The sequence below is a fragment of the Sapajus apella genome, unplaced genomic scaffold, assembly GCF_009761245.1.
Source record: "Sapajus apella isolate SASKATOON/1434 unplaced genomic scaffold, GSC_monkey_1.0 scaffold55, whole genome shotgun sequence".
In the NCBI taxonomy this organism is placed as follows: domain Eukaryota; kingdom Metazoa; phylum Chordata; class Mammalia; order Primates; family Cebidae; genus Sapajus; species Sapajus apella.
Window position 1 is genome coordinate 1,519,492 of NW_022436995.1, and position 18,622 is coordinate 1,538,113.

At 37.6% G+C, this 18,622-nt stretch overlaps 1 protein-coding gene across 3 annotated transcripts in view; it reads left to right on the forward strand.

The window, feature by feature from the left end:
• Nucleotides 1-18,622, forward strand: part of FANCM (FA complementation group M) — a 75,687-nt gene that overhangs the window by 29,081 nt on the left and 27,984 nt on the right. For all 3 annotated transcript variants that reach the window (XM_032244499.1, XM_032244500.1, XM_032244501.1), the window contains 5 exons: nucleotides 1,925-2,109; nucleotides 7,369-7,575; nucleotides 10,250-10,463; nucleotides 14,453-14,610; nucleotides 17,342-17,497. In XM_032244499.1, coding sequence (XP_032100390.1) covers nucleotides 1,925-2,109; nucleotides 7,369-7,575; nucleotides 10,250-10,463; nucleotides 14,453-14,610; nucleotides 17,342-17,497 — 920 coding nt within the window. The remainder of the gene's footprint in view (nucleotides 1-1,924; nucleotides 2,110-7,368; nucleotides 7,576-10,249; nucleotides 10,464-14,452; nucleotides 14,611-17,341; nucleotides 17,498-18,622) is intronic.

Consider the following 18,622-nt stretch of genomic DNA (forward strand, 5'->3'; position numbering starts at 1 on the left):
AATTTGGGGAGGAAACCAGACAAGTAAAGTGTCAGAGAAACTGAAGAAAGAGGCTATTTCAGAAGGAAAGAGTAAAGTGTGTTCAAGTAAAAATGCCCGTTGAACTTGGCAGTGGTGAAGTTTATTTTGCTGGAAGGAGCTTTAGTGGAATGAGGGTAAAAAGGCAGGCTGTGACAGACTGAAGGAGATGTAGTTTTGTGATGAAAACAGCAATTCATTCAGGAGCTGGGCTTAATGCTTAATGCAATGATGATTCAAAAGAAGTTTACTTAGAATAATCTTACTTGTAACAGCTGCTTCTTCAGGTCCTACTTTTGATTTTGTATTGTACATTAACTTTATTTTTTTTTGATACAGAGTTTCACTCTTGTTGCCCAGGCTGGAGTGCAGTGGTGCCATCTTGGCTCACTGTAACCTCCACCTCCCGGGTCCTGTCTCAGCCTCCTGAGTAGCTGGGAGTACAGGCATGTGCCACCACGCCTGGCTAATTTTTTGTTTTTAGTAGAGACGGGATTTCACCATGTTGGCCAGAATGGTCTTCATCTCTTGACTTCATGATCTGCCCACTGGGCCTCCCAAAGTGCTGGGATTATAGGCGTGAGCCACTGTGCCTAGCCTAACTTTACATTTCATAAGTCATTTATTCTTAGAGTTGTTGTGAAGATTAAATGAGTTAACATATATAAAATGCTTAGTGTGGTCCTTGGAACACATATGTTGATTCCTATAATAAAAATCATTAGAGGCTGGATGTGGTGGCTCATGGCTGTAATCCCAGCACTTTGGGAGGCTGAGGCCAGTAGATCTCTTGAGCCTAGGAGTTTGAGACCAGCCTGGGCAACATGGCAAAACCCCGTCTCTACAAAGAAATTTTAAAATGTAGCTGGGCATGGTGGCATGTGCCTGTAGTTCCAGCTACTCAGAGCCTGAGGTGGGAGGATCACCTGAGCCCAAGAGGTAGGAGCTGTAGTGAGCCATGATGGAGGCACAGCACTCCAGCCTTGGTGACCAAGCATGACCCTGTCTCAAAAATAAATAAATAACCAGAAACCCTACACAATATGTAATAATTAACCAATTACTGTGTGTGCAAAACCACATACCTTATATTTACTGTTTCATTTATACATCAATCCATATTAGATATGAAGAAACTAAACCTTAAAGAGCTTAAATAAGTACCATGATCACCAGTCACCCAGAGGATTAAGTGCCCTGTCACAAAGATCATGTTCTTATGAGTACATTCTACTGCCTGCCACCCCCATACCCCACCGGCTACCCTCAGCACAGAGATATCAAGAGCAGCTTTGGAATTGACTGTAGGGTATATTCTGCAGTTGTCTTTGGAGAATTTGAAAATATTGTAGATTTGGGGACAGAATGCATGGCTTGGATTAAGACAGTGCCTTTAGTGAACAGAAAGGAAAGGGACAATTTATGAAATTAGGAGGAGCTACATAGTTCTGTGCTTCTGGCTATCTTAGAAGGCAAAGGGAAATAACAGTCATTATGCCTGAATTAAAGAACTAGTCAAAAGTGATTCAGGTAATTCATATTTTATTTGCTTAGGATTGTATGACAGCAAATGAGAAATAACAAGCTGAGATTATTAAAATTAATAGCAAGTGTAGTTAAAAAAAATCAGCAAAATTTTAAGATGTTTGAAATTATTTATTTATATGTTTGTGCATTAGAGACTGGGTCTTGCTATATTTCCCAGGCTGTTCTTGAACTGGACTCACATGATTTCTCCATCTCAGCCTTCCAAGCTGGGACTATAGTGTATGCTATCACATACAGCTAAATTATTTTTTTTTAAATAATTATCTTCATTAGCATAATACTTTCAGGTTTGTCTTTTGAACTAGTTCTTGTCTAAATGCTTTGTAAAAAGTTGTAATTAAAGTTTTTATATTTATAGCTGTAAACACTTCTGGAAAGAAACGTGATGAGACCAGAGTTATGATCTTCTCTTCATTTCGAGATAGTGTTCAAGAAATTGCAGAAATGCTTTCACAGCATCAGCCAACTATTAGAGTAATGACTTTTGTTGGCCATGCTTCAGGGAAAAGCACGAAGGGTTTTACCCAGAAGGAGCAACTGGAGGTAATTACTTTTAGAGTTGATGAAAATAAAAATAAGATTGATTAGCTTTGCACTTGTTCTTTGTTGGTTTTAACTCATTGGTCAATTGGGTACTTAAAAATAATTTTATAGTAAACATGTAAATAAAAATAAACATATTTTGAAAGACCATAACAAATGTTTTACGGGGTTTTGGAACGTTTTTTGTTTGTTTTTAGAGTAATGTAAAGTGTAAAATTAAGCAGAAAAGCTCTGGAATCATACTACCTGGGTTGAAATCCTGACTCTTCCACTTAAAAGTTTCTTTACTTCTTGTTCCTCAGTTTTCCTTATCTGTAAACATACATCATATGGTTGTTGTAAGCATTAAAAGAGATCTTATTGTAGAGCCGTCAATAAATTTTTACTGTTTATATTAAGTCCCTTTAATAATTTTTTCTAAATAAATAATGAGCTTATCTTTTTATTTATTTAAAAATCTTATTTTAAAAGTGTGATCAGAAGAAACCACGATAGTAGTTAAGGTCGCCTCATGCTTTGAGTAAGAGGACATTAAGTTTTCTAAGTGCTGTGATGTTTTGAGGGAAATTTTACATTATTGATTTTTATAAAATCTTTGCAGCTTTTTATAAATTGTATAAGTCTATACTAGAGTAATGACTGACAATTAGATATGTCTTTAATGTCTAATTTATTTTGACAGATCCTTTTTGATTCTGCAGACATTAGTAGATGAGGTATCCCTTTTTTTTTTTTTTTTTTTTTTTTGAGATGGAGTCTCACTCTGTTGCCAGGCTGGAGTCCAGCAGTGCGATTATGGCTCACTGCAACTTCTGCCTCCCAGGTTCAAGTGATTCTCCTGCCTCAGCCTCCAGATAGCTAGGTTTACAGGCACCCATGCCTGGCTAATTTTTGTAGTTTTAGTAGAGATGGGGTTTCACCATGTTGGCCAGGCTGGTCTCCAACTCCTAACCTCAGGTGATCTGCCTGCCTCAGCCTCCCAAAATGCTGATATTACAGACGTGAGTCACTGTGCCTGGCCAAGTTAGTCCTTTTTTTTTTTTTTTAATTTATTTTGAAATGAAGTTTTGCTCTGTCACCCAGGCTGGAGTACAGCGGTGATCTTGGCTCATTGCAACCTCCGCCTCCCAGGTTCAAGTGATTCTCCTGGATCAGCCTCCCGAGTAGCTGGGATTACAGGCATGCACTACCATGCCCAGCTAATTTTTTTTGTATTTTTAGTAGAGACAGGGTTTCCCCATGTTGGTCAGGTATTCTTTAAATACCTTTTATACCAGCCCTCACTACATTGAGAAGAGTCTGTTTAAGCTGACTGGATATGGTAGGGAGTATCTTCCTAAATCTGCAAATAATACCTTTACCCATCATCAAGTCAGATTATACATATTTTAAAGGGTCAGACAGCTATTCAGTGATTACTACTCTTAAACATTTATGTATGAGTAAAAAATCAATTGGATTTTTGCTTTGGAGGTCAAGCATTTTTATGATTTGAAATACCCAATCTGATCAATTTCAGTATTATGTAAAGTCATTATTTCCTGAGCTTGTCAGGCACCATAAAGAACCTTACTGATTTTAATAATTTTATCATTTACTCATTTATCAATAATATTTTTATGTATGTCAAGTAAAAACTTTTTTTTATTACTCCTATACATTCTTACTTTCATAACATCTGTTTTATTTTGAAACGAGTTTTCAGGCAAATAATTGTACTTGCCCATTTATTTAGAAACAGGATATTAAGTCAGAAAAGAAATGAGGGTAGGATCCTTTAGGGCCCTGTATGTCATTTCTATTTTAATGACTTTCTGTTTTACTCTGACTGCTATGAGAAGTTCTTGGAAATTTTGGGGCAGAGGATGGTCTTAGCCTGATTTATATTTTAAGAGAATCAGCCAGTCACTGTGGCTCATGCTTGTAATCCCAGCACTTTGGGAGGCTAAATTAGGCAGATTGCTTGAGGCCAGGAGTTTGAGACCAAATGGGGCAACGTGGTGAAAACTCTATCTCTACTAAAAATACAAAAATTAGCTAAGTGTGGTGACATGCGCCTGTAGCCTGAGCTACTTGGGAGGCTGGGGTAGGAGGATGCTTGAACCTGGAGGTCAAAGCTGCAGTGAGCCAAGACCACACCATTGCACTTTAGCCTGGGCAACACAGTGAGACCCTGTCTGGAGAAAAGAAAAAAAAAAAGAATCATACTGGTTATTGTCTGATGAATAAACTTTAGAGGGCCAGGGATAGAAGTGGAGAGACCAGTTGGGAGACTTACAACAATTTAGGCTGGGGTGGTAACAAGGAAGTTGGTGAGAAGTGGTCAAGCTGACAGGGTGTATTGACAAATTAGAGTGGGATATGAAATAAAGGCATGTGAAGTCTGACTGTAGGATGACTCCAAGGTTTTTGGCCTGAGCAACTGAAAGAAGCTGGTATTAACCAAAATGGATAAGACTGCAGGAAAGGCTAGGTGCGGTGGCTCACGCCTGTAATCCTAACACTTTGGGAGGCCGGGGCGGGTGGATCACTTGAGGTCAAGAATTTAAGACCAGCCTGGCCAACATGGTGAAACCCTGTCTCTACTAAAAATACAAAAATTAGCCAGAATATCAAGCTCCTGATATTCTCTAATTCTCCTGCCTCAGGCTCCCAAGTAGCTGAGATTACAGGTACCTACCACCACATGTGGCTAATTTAGATGAGTTAACTTTGACATGCCTCTCAGATTAATGCTTTTCAAACTATCAAAACTGATTTTCATTTTTTTTATTTGAGACGGAGTTTCGCTCTTGTTACCCAGGCTAGAGTGCAATGGCGCGATCTCGGCTCCCCGCAACCTCCGCCTCCTGGGTTCAGGCAATTCTCCTGCCTCAGCCTCCTGAGTAGCTGGGATTACAGGCACGCGCCACCATGCCCAGATGATTTTTTGTATTTTTAGTAGAGATGGGGTTTCACCATGTTGACCAGGATGGTCTCGATTTCTTGACCTCGTGATCCACCCGCCTCGGCCTCCCAAAGTGCTGGGATTACAGGCTTGAACCACCGCGCCCGGCCTCAAACTATCAAAACTGATAGAGGACCAGTTTATTTCCCCTACTACATCAGTACTGATACTTTTGAACAGTATAATAAAAATGAATTACTAGAAAATAAAATGGATGAAAAAGTTGAAGTCCAGTTTTTCTTGTTGTCAGCCAGTAATAAACAGTTTGTGGTCGGGCACCAGTAATAAACAGTTCATGGAGCACACTTTCAGTAGCACTCTTAAACATCAAGCATAGATATTGGGTAAGCAATTGAATATATGTCTTGAGTTTGTGGAAAGGGTTCATGGAAGTGTATATTCAATGGCAAATTAATATCAATCTTAAGCATGGAAGTAACAGTTTTGTTTATACATGTTAACTACAAAGGAAATTGACTTTATCTGTTAATTAATAATTTCAAAAAAATGTATCTCTAGCAATGTGGCCCTTTTTTTTTCTTTATCTGGGCGAAAAGGACATCTGTTTTACTATGTTATATGTAGGTTGACTTAATATCATTACAAATTCCAAAGGAAATGAATTACTCTTTGTTTGTTTGCTTGTTTTTTGAGATGGAGTTTCACTCTTGTTGCTCAGGCTGGAGTGTAATGGTGCCATCTTGGCTCACTACAACGTCCGCCTCCTGGGTTCAAGTGATTCTCCTTTCTCTGCCTCCCGAATAACTGGGATTATAGGCATGAACCACCATGCTGGCTAATTTTGTAGATGGGTTTCTCCATATTGGTCAGGCTGGTTTCCAACTTCCAACCTCAGGAGATCCACTCACCTCGGCCTCCCAAAGTGCTGGGACTATCGGCATGAACCACCGCACAGGACCAGGAAGTGAATTACTCTTAATGTTTAATCATGATCGTTGTTTCTCCCTGTACTCTTAAGGATTTTCATATTGAAGGAAAATCCTTTGACTAGTGCAACTGAAATGTTTATGAGAAGACTTAACACTTATATTTATTATCCTACTTTTACCATTGTTGTTTTTAACAATAAAACTAGCTTACAGATTAAGATAGGTTTTTAGAGTCAGAGACACCAACATTCAAATGCTGATATTCATTAGTGAGACTTTAGGCAAATAGCTTAACTTTTCAGGTTTTCAGATTGTTTAATAAAATGCAATGATAATATCTACTTCTTAGGGTCTTTGGCAGTAAAAATTAATATATACTTAGTATGGTACCTGGCACATAGTGTGCCCTTCCACATAGTAGCTATCATTATTTATCAGCGAATTAAGCTTTTGATGTTGCATTATCTCATTTAATTACCACTGCCACCACACCACTGTACACAAACCTGAAATTGAGGCTCAGAGCATTTGAGAACTAAGTTTATAAGGTTTAGGGACTTTTAGAAAATGATTCATTAACTTTTTCATTAACTCTTTCTTATGCTATTGTGGTTTCATTAAACCGATCAGAGAAATCCTAGAATGGTCGTATAAAAGCTAAGATATGACTTCTAGGAGTAATATAATATTCTTACTTACAAATATTATGAGAAATATTTATAAACCTATTTCAGATAAAACTATACATTTAGGTCTAAGATATGATAAATAGGAGTAATTGCTATAGGCCATTTCCCTGCCCTATTCCCCTTTCTGTGGTGCTAAAAATAAACTCTGGGGTTTCTCATTCATTGAGAATCTGTTAAATTGTTGACAGATCCTTTTGACATCGCAACCATTACTAAAGCAAAATAATTAGAACTGTTTATTTTACCATAATCTCTTTCAGCTTATATTGCCAGTTGGTTGCTACTTTTCCTATTCTATACTATCCTTGATGCTGATTTTTTTGTTTTGTTTTGTTGAAACAAGGTCTTACTCTGTTGCCTAGGCCAGAGTGTGGTGTCACAGTCATATCTCACTGCAGCCTCCAGCTCCTTGGCTCAAGAGATCCTCCTGCCTAAGCCTCCTAGGTAGTTAGTACTATAGGCATGTACCACCATGCTGGGCTAGTTTTTTTTTTTTCTTTTTTCGTAGAGGCAGGGTTTTTCTGTGTTCCCAAGCTGAGCTCAAACTCTTGGACTCAAGCAATTCTTCTGCCTTATCCTTCCAAAGTGTTGAGATTATAGGCATGAGCTGTGGCCAACTTTGAGACTGATTATTAATCTGATTTCACTATTTTTCAGGTGAGTGGGGAACAGTATGCTTTGATCTACAGTTTTATATTTGCATGTAATTATTTTTCAATCATTTTTATTTTAGGTAGTGAAACAGTTTCGTGATGGTGGTTACAACACATTGGTTTCTACCTGTGTGGGTGAAGAAGGTTTGGATATAGGAGAAGTTGACCTTATAATATGTTTTGATTCTCAGAAGAGCCCAATTCGTCTTGTACAACGAATGGGTAGAACTGGCCGAAAACGTCAAGGCAGGATAGTTGTTATCCTTTCTGAAGGACGAGAGGAACGTGTAAGTAGAGCTGCAGAAACACAGTTTGTCTCTTGAAATTTGAGAAATAAAGCCCAAAGATGGATATCAACATTTTAGCATTTCAAGTCCAAACACTCTGGATAGTTGTGGTTTATTTTTCTCCCCTTTGTATTGGATTCTATCTTGTAACTAGGCAAATTTTTGACTGGATTCAATTTCCTAATTTTTATCCATCTAAAGAAATACATTTTAATATTTAAGTAGTAATTCAGAGATACCTAGATCCAGAAACCAATATGTATTACTTTGTTTTACTATATCCCTGTGCTTCTAAAGAAGGCCTATGCTTTGTGTTTAGTTTACTTTTATTTTTGAACTATAGTAAACTGAAAATTGTTTTTTCCTTTTCAAGGGATGTCAAAATAACTAAGAAACAAGGAATATATATCAGACAATATGTAGCCTGCAAAACCCAAAATATTTACTTTCTGGCCCTTTATGGAAGTTTGCTGATGCCTATTTTAAGTGATAAGTAACTTGAATTATATTCATATTTTGCCACAGTCTTGAGTGACAGGCCTTTCTAAATAAGATGTTATATAAAATATTATTTTGTATTTTTTTTTTTTTTTTTTTTTTTTTTGAGACGGAGTTTCACTCATGTTACCCAGGCTGGAGTGCAATGGCGCGATCTCGGCTCACCGCAACCTCCGCCTCCTGGGTTCAGGCGATTCTCCTGCCTCAGCCTCCTGAGTAGCTGGGATTACAGGCACGCACCACCATGCCCAGCTAATTTTTTGTAGTTTTAGTAGAGACGGGGTTTCACCATGTTGACCAGGATGGTCTCCATCTCTTGACCTCGTGATCCACCCGCCTCGGCCTCCCAAAGTGCTGGAATTACAGGCTTGAGCCACCACGCCCGGCCTTGTATTTGTTATACTAAGGTATTAATTAACTTTTGCGACTCATTGAGAGAAGTTCAGTGGCCAAATATACAGGATCACATTAAAGATTGCCTTAACAACTATGATAGTTTTCAAAAATTGATTTTAGGCTGGGTGCAGTGGCTCACGCCTGTAATCCCATCATCTTAGGAGGCCAAGGCAGGCAGATCACTTGAGGGTCAGTAGTCTGAGACCAGCCTGACCAACATGGTGAAACCCCGTCTATACTAAAGAAATACAAAAATGAGCCACATGTGGTAGTGCATGTCTGTAATCTCAGCTACATGGGAGTCTGAGGCAGGAGAATGGCTTGAACCTGAGAGGCGGAGGTTGCAGTGAGCCAAGATCCCGCCACTGCACTCTAGCCTGGGTAACAGAGTGAGACTCCATCTGAAGAAAAAAAATTGATTTTAAATATTTTAAATACCCTTTAAAATCATCTTGAAAAATGAATTATTTCTCTAATACTTTTCATGTGATTATAGCATATTCATATGTAACATCTAGTTTATCCATGAAATGATCCTAATTAAATGTTTGGTAGCTTGTAGAAGGCCATGTAATATCAGTGAGTGGAAATGGGTTCTAATTGTATTCCCTAGCCAAGTTACTTAACCTTTCCATTCACATGTTAGGTTTCTTAACTGTAAAATAGTAACAGTGGCCACATTTACTCAGTATTTACATTACGCTGTGTAATGTTCCAAGTTTCAAATTCAGTATCTTATGTAATCCTGTCAGCACCCTGTAAGGGGAGTAAAGCTTTTGTTGTATACAGTGAAGGAAACTGAAGTATAGAGAGATGAACAAACTGAAATAAAGGAATAGTTTTTAAAAAACACAAGACAACCATACATTTCTATGTAAATATCAGCCTTTTTATAAAACAGCAAGATAACAAAGAATAGGTTTACTTTCTGCAATATAACTGTTAGGGTGGGATTTTGTAATAATGGACTTTGGAATGATTTTCATTGGAGATTAATCTAACAGTTTACTGATGATAGGTTTTAAAATTCAAGACAGCTGGGCTCAATGACTCACACCTGCAATTTCAGCACTTTGGGAGCCTAAAGCTGGAGGATTACTTGAGCCCTGGAGTTCAGGACCAGCCTGGGCAACAGACAGCCTAACTCTACAAAATATTTTAAAGATTAGCTGGATGTGGTAGCTCACACCTATAGTCCCAGCTACTCAGGAGGCTAAAGTTGGAGGATTGCTTGAGCCCAGGAGGTTGAGTCTGCAGTAAGCTTTGATCACACCACTGCACCCCAGAGCCTGGGTGACAGAGTAAGACTCTGTCTCAAAAAAAAAGCAAAAAAACAACAAAAAAAAAATCAAGAGAACAGAAGCTCTATTCTCTTTTTTATTTTTTGAGATGGAGTGCAAAAAGGCTGAAGTGCAGTGGCACGATCTTCCGCTTCCCGGGTTCAAGTGATTCTCCTGCCTCAGCCTCCTGAGTATCCAGGACTAAAGGCGCACACCACCGCGCCTGGCTAATTTTTGTAGTTTTAGTAGAGATAGGATTTCACCATGTTGGCCAGAATGGTCTCGATCTCCTGGCCTTGTGACCCATCCACCTCGGCCTTCCAAAGTGCTGGGATTACAGGCATGAGCCACTTCGTCTGGCCCAGAAGCTTTATTTTCTAAGTATTTAAGTAGCTCGGGGTTCAATTTTATGTTTACAATAAATCCATATTAATAATTGCCTGTTGTGGATAAATTGTTATTTACAGAAATAATCTGACATTTTATATTTGTTTTTACAGATTTATAATCAGAGTCAGTCCAACAAAAGAAATATATATAAAGCTATTTCAAGTAACAGGCAGGTCCTTCATTTTTACCAAAGAAGTCCACGAATGGTTCCTGATGGAATCAACCCAAAATTACACAAAATGTTCATCACACATGGTGTCTATGAACCAGAGAAGCCTTCTCGGAACTTGCAGCGAAAGTCATCTGTCTTTTCCTTTAAGGATGGTAAATAAATTTCGCATTTGACACATGCATTTTTCCCCTGTTCTTACTTAGCAGGTCATATATTGATATAATATTTCTTGTTTGTAAAACTGAATCTATGTTCTAGGATATTATAGGCATTCTCTTTGAAAAGGCTATAAGAGATTATTCCTGTGGCAAATGGAGAGACACTCGTAGTATAGAGTGACAGAAACTCAGTGTTAAAAATATCCTACCAACCCAAAGAATGTTCTCCATAAAGTTTAGAAAAGAAAGAAAACAGTTTTATTTTTGAATAAGCATTAAACCAGATTACAGTATGTGCTGAAGACAATCTGCTAAGATAATACCAAGACAGAAAGAAATTCCTTTTATGTACTCCCAAGCATTTATAATCTTTTACATACATGTTGTCAAGACTAATAGTAACTTGTCCTCATATAAGAAGGCACCATTTGCTATATATTCCTTCATAGTTTATAACATATTCACCTGGCAATTGAGGTAGCCATTTGCATTAGCTGGTTGCCTTTATCTGAAGGAGTAATGAAAACTTCTCTTATGTCTTTAACAAGCAGAAATTGATAGATCTTAGAGAAATGCCGAAACACTCATGATGATGGCATATAGGGACACTATCTTCCTTGATGTTTTTATTTCAAAGAAATAACCCCTAAAGACTTAAAAAAACACATTTCTTGTTTGGAAAGTTGGATAGAGACTTGCTTGGTCTTTACACAGATTTACATAGATATCAGAGGATTAAAGAAAGGTTTTTAAATTTTTTTGAGACAGAGTCTTGCTCTGTTGCTCAGGCTGGAGTCCAGTGGTGTGATCTCGGCTTACTACAAACCTCCACCTCCTGGGTTCAAGGGATTCTCTGCCTCAGCCTCCCCAGTAGCTGGGATCACAGGCATGCTCCACCACACCTAGCTAATGTTTGTATTTTTAGTAGAGACAGAGTTTCACCATGTTGGCCAGACTGGTCTCAAACTTCTGACCTCAGATGATCTGTCGGCCTCAGCCTCCCAAAGTGTTGGGATTACAGGCATGAGCCACCATCCCAGCCTAAAGGATTTAGAGGCCATTTGTGTCTCTACAGATGCTCCTAGAAAGGGAGGGGCATGGGTCTCTGTCCCTTTTCACAAAGGAGAAAAAATTTTTTTAAAAAATTCACTTCTATGCAAGATAATGGTAAAGTTAGATGAAATTATTGGAAATATTGAGACAGTAAAAAACAAATACTTTGGTGCCAGAAGCATTGTTAGTAAAGAGAGAGAGTACTCCTGGCTTAAGAACTGCAGAGACATAATACCAAGAAAGTATCTTGAGATATTTGCACTATGAAAGTGAGAAAAAAAAGTTTATGTTTTGGATTTTACTTTATCTCGAATGTGGGTTTTAAATAATTAGATACCACATATTTTAACCTTTGGAAGGAACCTTGGGAGTCATGTGGTCCAATTATTTATCAAGGTGGGAATGCTTCTACAGGATTCTTGTTAAATACTTAGCCAGCCTCAACTTGAATACTTCTGTTAATATAAATTATATTTCTTTATGAGGGTTCATTCCATTGCTGAATGACCCTATATAGTAGAAGACTCTTAGGTTGAAAAATCTGTGTCTTTGTACCTTTATCTCATTGATCTAGTTTTGTAGATAAAAAGTACAGTTTTCATCTTTGGTTTACCTTTATAACGGTTCTTTATGTATTTGAAGGCCATATCTTTCAGGTTTGTTCAACTGTTTGTTCCACTGCTTTTCATACTATGCGTTTTTGAAGTCTTTACCCTCCTACTATTTGCTCTAGATTCAAATTTGCTCATGTTCTTTCCCTTAACTCAGAGCTGTCAATTAGTGTTTTTTTGGCTATGTCTATTAAACCTAATATAAATCCACTTAATAGGAACATACCTGTCATTTTTCAAGATTTTGCCAGTTATTTGCTTAAAATAAAAACATAGCATGTCTTTTTAGTTTTCTTGAATTTGATAAATTAATAAAAGCATCAAAACTTGATTAGGTTGGGTAAAATCATTTTTAGTGATCATTATATTTTTTATAGTTGCTAATTAATCTTATGTTTAACAGTTATTTCTAAAATATTACTTGGGTGGATAGCAAATTCTTTATTGAATATCTGGAACCTGTCCTTTTAAGAAATTGGGATAATATAAACTTACGTTCATTTTTCTATACTTGTTTCTTTCCATTTTCTTTGATTTTCAAGTGTCAAAGATTTATCTTGCTAAGATTATGTGATTTATGTATGGAATTATTCTATAATTCCATAAGGGTATATCAACATACTAGTGTATTTATACTAATCTATAAAATATATGCTAGTTTATATACTATGTATTTGCTAGTGTATATAAATTATATACTAGTGTATATACATAGTACATATTATATACACTAATATGTAATTCATTTGAGCTTAAAGCTCTGAATTTATTTCATTTCATATTTCATTTCAGACAGTCTCATGCTGTTGCCCAGGCTGGAGTGCAGTGGCACTATCTTGGCTCACTGCTGCCTCCACCTCTCAGGTTCAAGCAATTATCCTGCCTCAGCCTCACGAGTAGCTGGGATTACAGGCATGTGCCACCACACCTGGCTCATTTTTATATCTGTAGTAGAGACAGGGTTTCTCCATGTTGGCCAGGCTAGTCTGGAACTTCTGACCTCAGATGATCTACCTACCTTGGCCTCCCAAAGTGCTGGGATTACAAGTGTGAGCCACTGCACCCAGCAACTCTGAATTTATTTTAAAGGACTAGGGGTACCTGGCTATTTCAAAATATTCGAGCCTCTACATGTCAGGTCTGAAAGCGGCCTGAGAGATCATTTAGTTCAAACCCCCTTATTTTACAGAAGAGGAAACACATGCAAAGAAGCCATTTTTTTTTTAAACATTTTAAAAAAGCTTCTTACACTATATTTTGGAATACCTAAGGCATGAATGATCCTAGCTCACTGAAGCCTCAACTCCTGGGCTTAAGAGATCCTCCTGCCTCAGCCTCCTCTGCAGCTAGGATGACAGGAATGCAACACCATGCCCAGCTAATTTTATTTTATTTTTAACTTGGGGTCTTGATGTGTTGCCCAGGCTGTTCTCAAACTCCTGACCTCAACTGATCCTTTCTGCTCGGCTTCCCACAGATGGGGTGTGAGCCACTGTACCCAGCCAGTTTTCTGATTTTTAATTCAGTAGCTTCTCAATTTTTCTGCTCTCATATGTATTAATCAGAGTTCCTGCTTTGTACTGTTTAGCCTTTTCAGTTTGGTGATTGTTAGGGATTAAATAAGCTGAAAAGAATTAATGTATTATACATATTTTTAAAAGTCTATTATTATGTCCTTTTTTAAAAGCAACAAGTCTATTCCCCCAACCCTTTACTCCTTTTGCCCCCAACCCCCATTTAAGACTTAAGATCCATACCCTTTTTAAAAGTCTTGGCCTTTCCTGCCCACTCTCAACACCCCTACTAAGCTTCAGATGAATTTTCCAATAGCTACCTGGCTCTGTTCTGTTAATAAATTCATTACCAAAGGTTAGCTTCTAGACAAATAGGTACATTCAGAGAGGTGAGAGAAGTTTAGGAGACATTTAGAAGCAGGAATTGATAAACTAACTTGGTTTTATATGAAGAATTGATAAACTAATTGGTTGTATATGAAGAATACTAGTTTTAAGAAATAGAATCAAGGCTGAGGTGGGAATCACTTGAGCCCATGAGTTTGAGCCGAATCAGGGCAACATAGCAAGACTTGGTATCTACAAAAAATAAGACAATTAGATAGGCTTGGTGGCATGAGTGTATTCCAGCTACTGTGGAGGGTGAGGCAGGAGGATTGCTTGAACCCAGGATTTCGAGGTTACCGTGAGTTCTGAATGTGCTGCTGACTCCAGCCTGGGTGACAGAGTTTGAATTGATATTGTGGATTTTTTTGCCTTGCAGATTTTTAAATAATCTCTTTTCCATTATTTTTTCAACTTACAGGAACAAGGCAAAGTAACCTAAAGAAAGATTGGTTCTTATCAGAAGAAGAATTTAAATTATGGAACAAACTCTATAGATTAAGAGACAGTGATGAAATTAAAGAGATAACATTGCCTCAAGTTCAGTTTTCTTCTTTGCAAAACGAGGAAAACAGACCAGTAAGTTGAATGTATTTTCAGATGTTCCTCCCCCCCCCCCACCCACTTTAAAGCTAAAACCCCTCAGATGTTTTTTGTAATGATCAAGCAATAGCTTTGGGAGTAATGAGATAAATATCATTGGATTATAAGAAATTAAGAATGTAATTAGTTTTTAAAAATGATTAAAGTCTAAGTTTACAAAACTACTAATTTTCTTATTTATTGTATATATTTAACCAACTGTGATATTTTTACATAAGTTCTGCCTTTCTTTCATTACTGTAATTCAAACGTTTCTATATAGGCATAATTTTACATGGTTAAGGTAAGAATCCCAAAACACAATAGGTATATCTGCATTATACCACAGTTTGCTTGACTATTTACCTATTGGGTTTTGGGATTCTTTACAACTTTTTTTTCTTTTTTTAAGAGATGAGGTCTTGCTCTGTTGTTTAGACTTGCCATCAGCTCCTGAACTCAAGCGATCCTCCTGCCTCTACCTCTTGGGTAGCTGGGACTACAGGTGCCCACCACCATGCCTTGCTAACTTTCTGTGTTTTTAGTAGAGACGGTTTCACTGTGTTACCCAGGATGGTCTCAATCTCCTGACATTGTGGTCTGCCCACCTCAGCTTCCCAAAATGCTGGGATTACAGGTGTGAGCCACAGCACCCGGCCTTCAACATTCTACTAATATAAATTATGCTTTCATAAGCATCCTGGTAAACCGTTTTTTTTTTTTTTTTTTTTTTTTAATTTTAATAGTTTTGGGGAAACAGGTGGTGCATTGTTACATGGATTAGTTCTTAGCGGTGATTTCTGAGATTTTGGTGCGCCCATCATCTGAGCAGTGTACACTGCACCCAGTGTATAGTCTTTTATCCCTTGCCTCCCCCCTACCCTTCCCCCGAGTCCCCAGAGTCCATTATGTAATTCTTATGCCTTTGTGTCCTCATAGCTTAGCTCCTACTTCTAAATGAGAATATACAATGTTTGGTTTTCCATTTCTGAGTTACTTCACTTAGAATAATAGTCCCCAACTCCATCCAAGTTGCTGGGAATGCCATTATTTCATTCTTTTTTTATGACTGACTAGTCCATAGTATATATATACACACCAAATTTTCTTTTTTTTCCTCTTTTTATTTTGAGACGAAGTCTCACTCTGTTGCCAGGCTGGAGTGCAGTGGTGCCACCTCAGCTCACTGAAACTGCTACCTCCCAGGTTCAAGCAATTCTCCTGCTTCAGCCTCCTGAGTAGCTTGGACTTTAGGCCTGCACCACCACGCCTGGCTAATTTTTTGTATTTTTAGTAGAGATGGGGTTTCACCATGTTGACCAGGATGGTCTCCATCTCTGGACCTCGTGATCCGCCCACTTTGGCGTCCTAAACTGCTGGGATCACAGGTATGAACCACCATGCCCAGCCTATATACACCACATTTTTTTAATCCACTCATTGGTAGATGGCATTTAGGCTGGTTTCATATTTTTGCAGTTGTGAATTGTGCTGCTATAAATATGCATGTGTGAATATCTTTTTAATATAATGACTTCTTTTCCTCTGTATAAATACCCAGTAGTGGAATTGCTGGATCAGATGGTAATTCTGCTTTTAGTTCTTTAAGGAATCTCCATATCGTTTTCCGTAGTGGTCATACTACTTTACATTCCCACCAGCAGTGCAAAAGTGTTCTTTTCACCACATCCATACCACTATCTATTATTTTTTTATTTTTTAATTATGGCCATTCTTGCAGGAGTAAAGTGGTATTGTATTGTGGTTTTGATTTGTATTTCCCTGATAATTAGTGATATTGAACATTTTTTATATGTTTGTTGGCCATTTGAGTTCCTTATAGATTCTCAATGTTAGTACTTTGCTGGATGCATAGTTTACAAAGATTTTCTCCCACTCTGTGGGTTGATTCATTGTTTATTCTGCTGTGTAAAAGCATTTAGTTTAATTAAGTCCCATCTATCTTTTTTTTTGTTGCATTTGCTTTTGGGTTCTTTGTCATGAACTCTTTGCCTAAGCCAATGTCTGGAAAAGTTTTTTGAATATTTTACAGAATTTTTTTGGTTTCAGGACTTAGATTTATGGCTTTGATCCATCTTGAGCTGATTTTTGTATAAGGTGAGAGATAAGGATCCACTTTTATTCTTCTGCTTGTTGCTTTCCAATTATCAGCAGCATTTGTTGAATACTGTGTCCTTCCCCCACTTTATGTTTTTGTTTGCTTTGTTGAAGATCAGTTGGCTGTAAACATAAATTCTGCTTTCATAAGCATCCTTGTAAACCAGTTTTTACTTTTTGTTTTGAAGTTATAGGTAATACTTTAAATTTGATGTTATTGTTCATTTATTATTAACAAATTATTGGTTAATTTTATGAAAGTCAAGAGAACTGATCAAAGGTTGCATATGTGCCTGGAGAGCTAGGAAAACAACCTCAGGAAAGATTTCTTTTAGAATATTTAATTATTTGCTCTTAACATGGAAATATGTAAACAGGAATATTGTCAACTTGTCAGTCATCTAACAGTTATTTAACCAATACATTTTACAAGGCATCTTTCTGCTTCATGAAATTATTTTCATTTTTTTTTCTCAGATTTTAGTTGGGAGTACCTAAATGGATCCAAATTATGTTAAGCTGATTACATGTATATTGAGTGTTTTTTAAATATTTGTTCGTGAAATTTCAGTATGTTTTCATCATTTTTATTACTTTTTAAATAATTAAGACTCAGGAACCAACCCCTGGAATTCATCAACTCTCTCTCTCTGAATGGAGAGTGTGGCAAGATCATCCTTTGCCTACATATCAAGTTGATCACTCAGATCGATGCCGCCATTTTATAGGCCTTGTGCAAATGATAGAAGGAATGAGACATGAAGAGGTAGGGTTTTATTTTAATTTTCTCTTTCTGGTGTGATAGTAAAAGTAGAGTAGTGAGATTTTATGTTTCTTAATTTGACGTAATAAGAAATATTTTGTTTTTCTGTATAATTCCTTGTGACCTCAATAAGGAATGAGTTTCTGCCTTAAGAGAAGAAACTGATTTAATTAATTAGAAGAAGAATATCATCTGTAAATATTGATAGGCCAGAATAGAATTTAATATACTTAATTATTTATGTAAACTGCTTATAAAGCTAATTTAGGATTCTTTTGGATTGGGATTTATTGAAATATTCTGTGTCATCTGGGTTATTTGATATTTTTCTTGTATCCTGTTTAGGATATCCTGTTCTTGTATCCTTTATCCTGTATCTTGTGTCCTAGTTTAGAGAATTGTAGATTCCTTGAGCAGTTCCTTGATTATTCTTCCTAGAGTCAGCATAGTGAACCAATTATGAGTGTGAAATCCATAATGCCTGGGTTAGAATCCAAACTCTGTCTCCTACTGATTGTGTGCTTGTAAGTTATTTAGCCTCTCGGTGCTTCGGTTTTATCTGTTAAACAGGTATAGTGATAATACTTATTTCATAAGATTGTTGTGAGGATTAAATGACCCAATACAGGCCAGGCGCGGTGGCTCAAGCCTGTAATCCCAGCACTTTGGGAGGCCGAGGCGGGTGGATCACGAGGTCAAGAGATCGAGACCATCCTGGTCAACATGGTGAAACCCCGTCTCTACTAAAAATACAAAAGAATCAGCTGGGCATGGTGGCGCGTGCCTGTAATCCCAGCTACTCAGGAGGCTGAGGCAGGAGAATTGCCTGAACCCAGGAGGCGGAGGTTGCGGTGAGCCGAGATCGCGCCATTGCACTCCAGCCTGGGTAACATGAGTGAAACTCCGCCTCAAAAAAAAAAAAAAAAAAAAAAAATGACCTAATACATATCACGCACTTAGTAACTGGCGTATAATAAGTACTCAGTAAATTGTAGCTTCTATTTTTATTATTAGCCTTTGGTCATGCATACATGTAAATTGCAGGGAACCAGCCCCGCCACATCACCCGTGGGTACCCCGAGTTCAGTGGCGACCAAGGAATGAGAAAAAGATTAAGAATGCACAAAG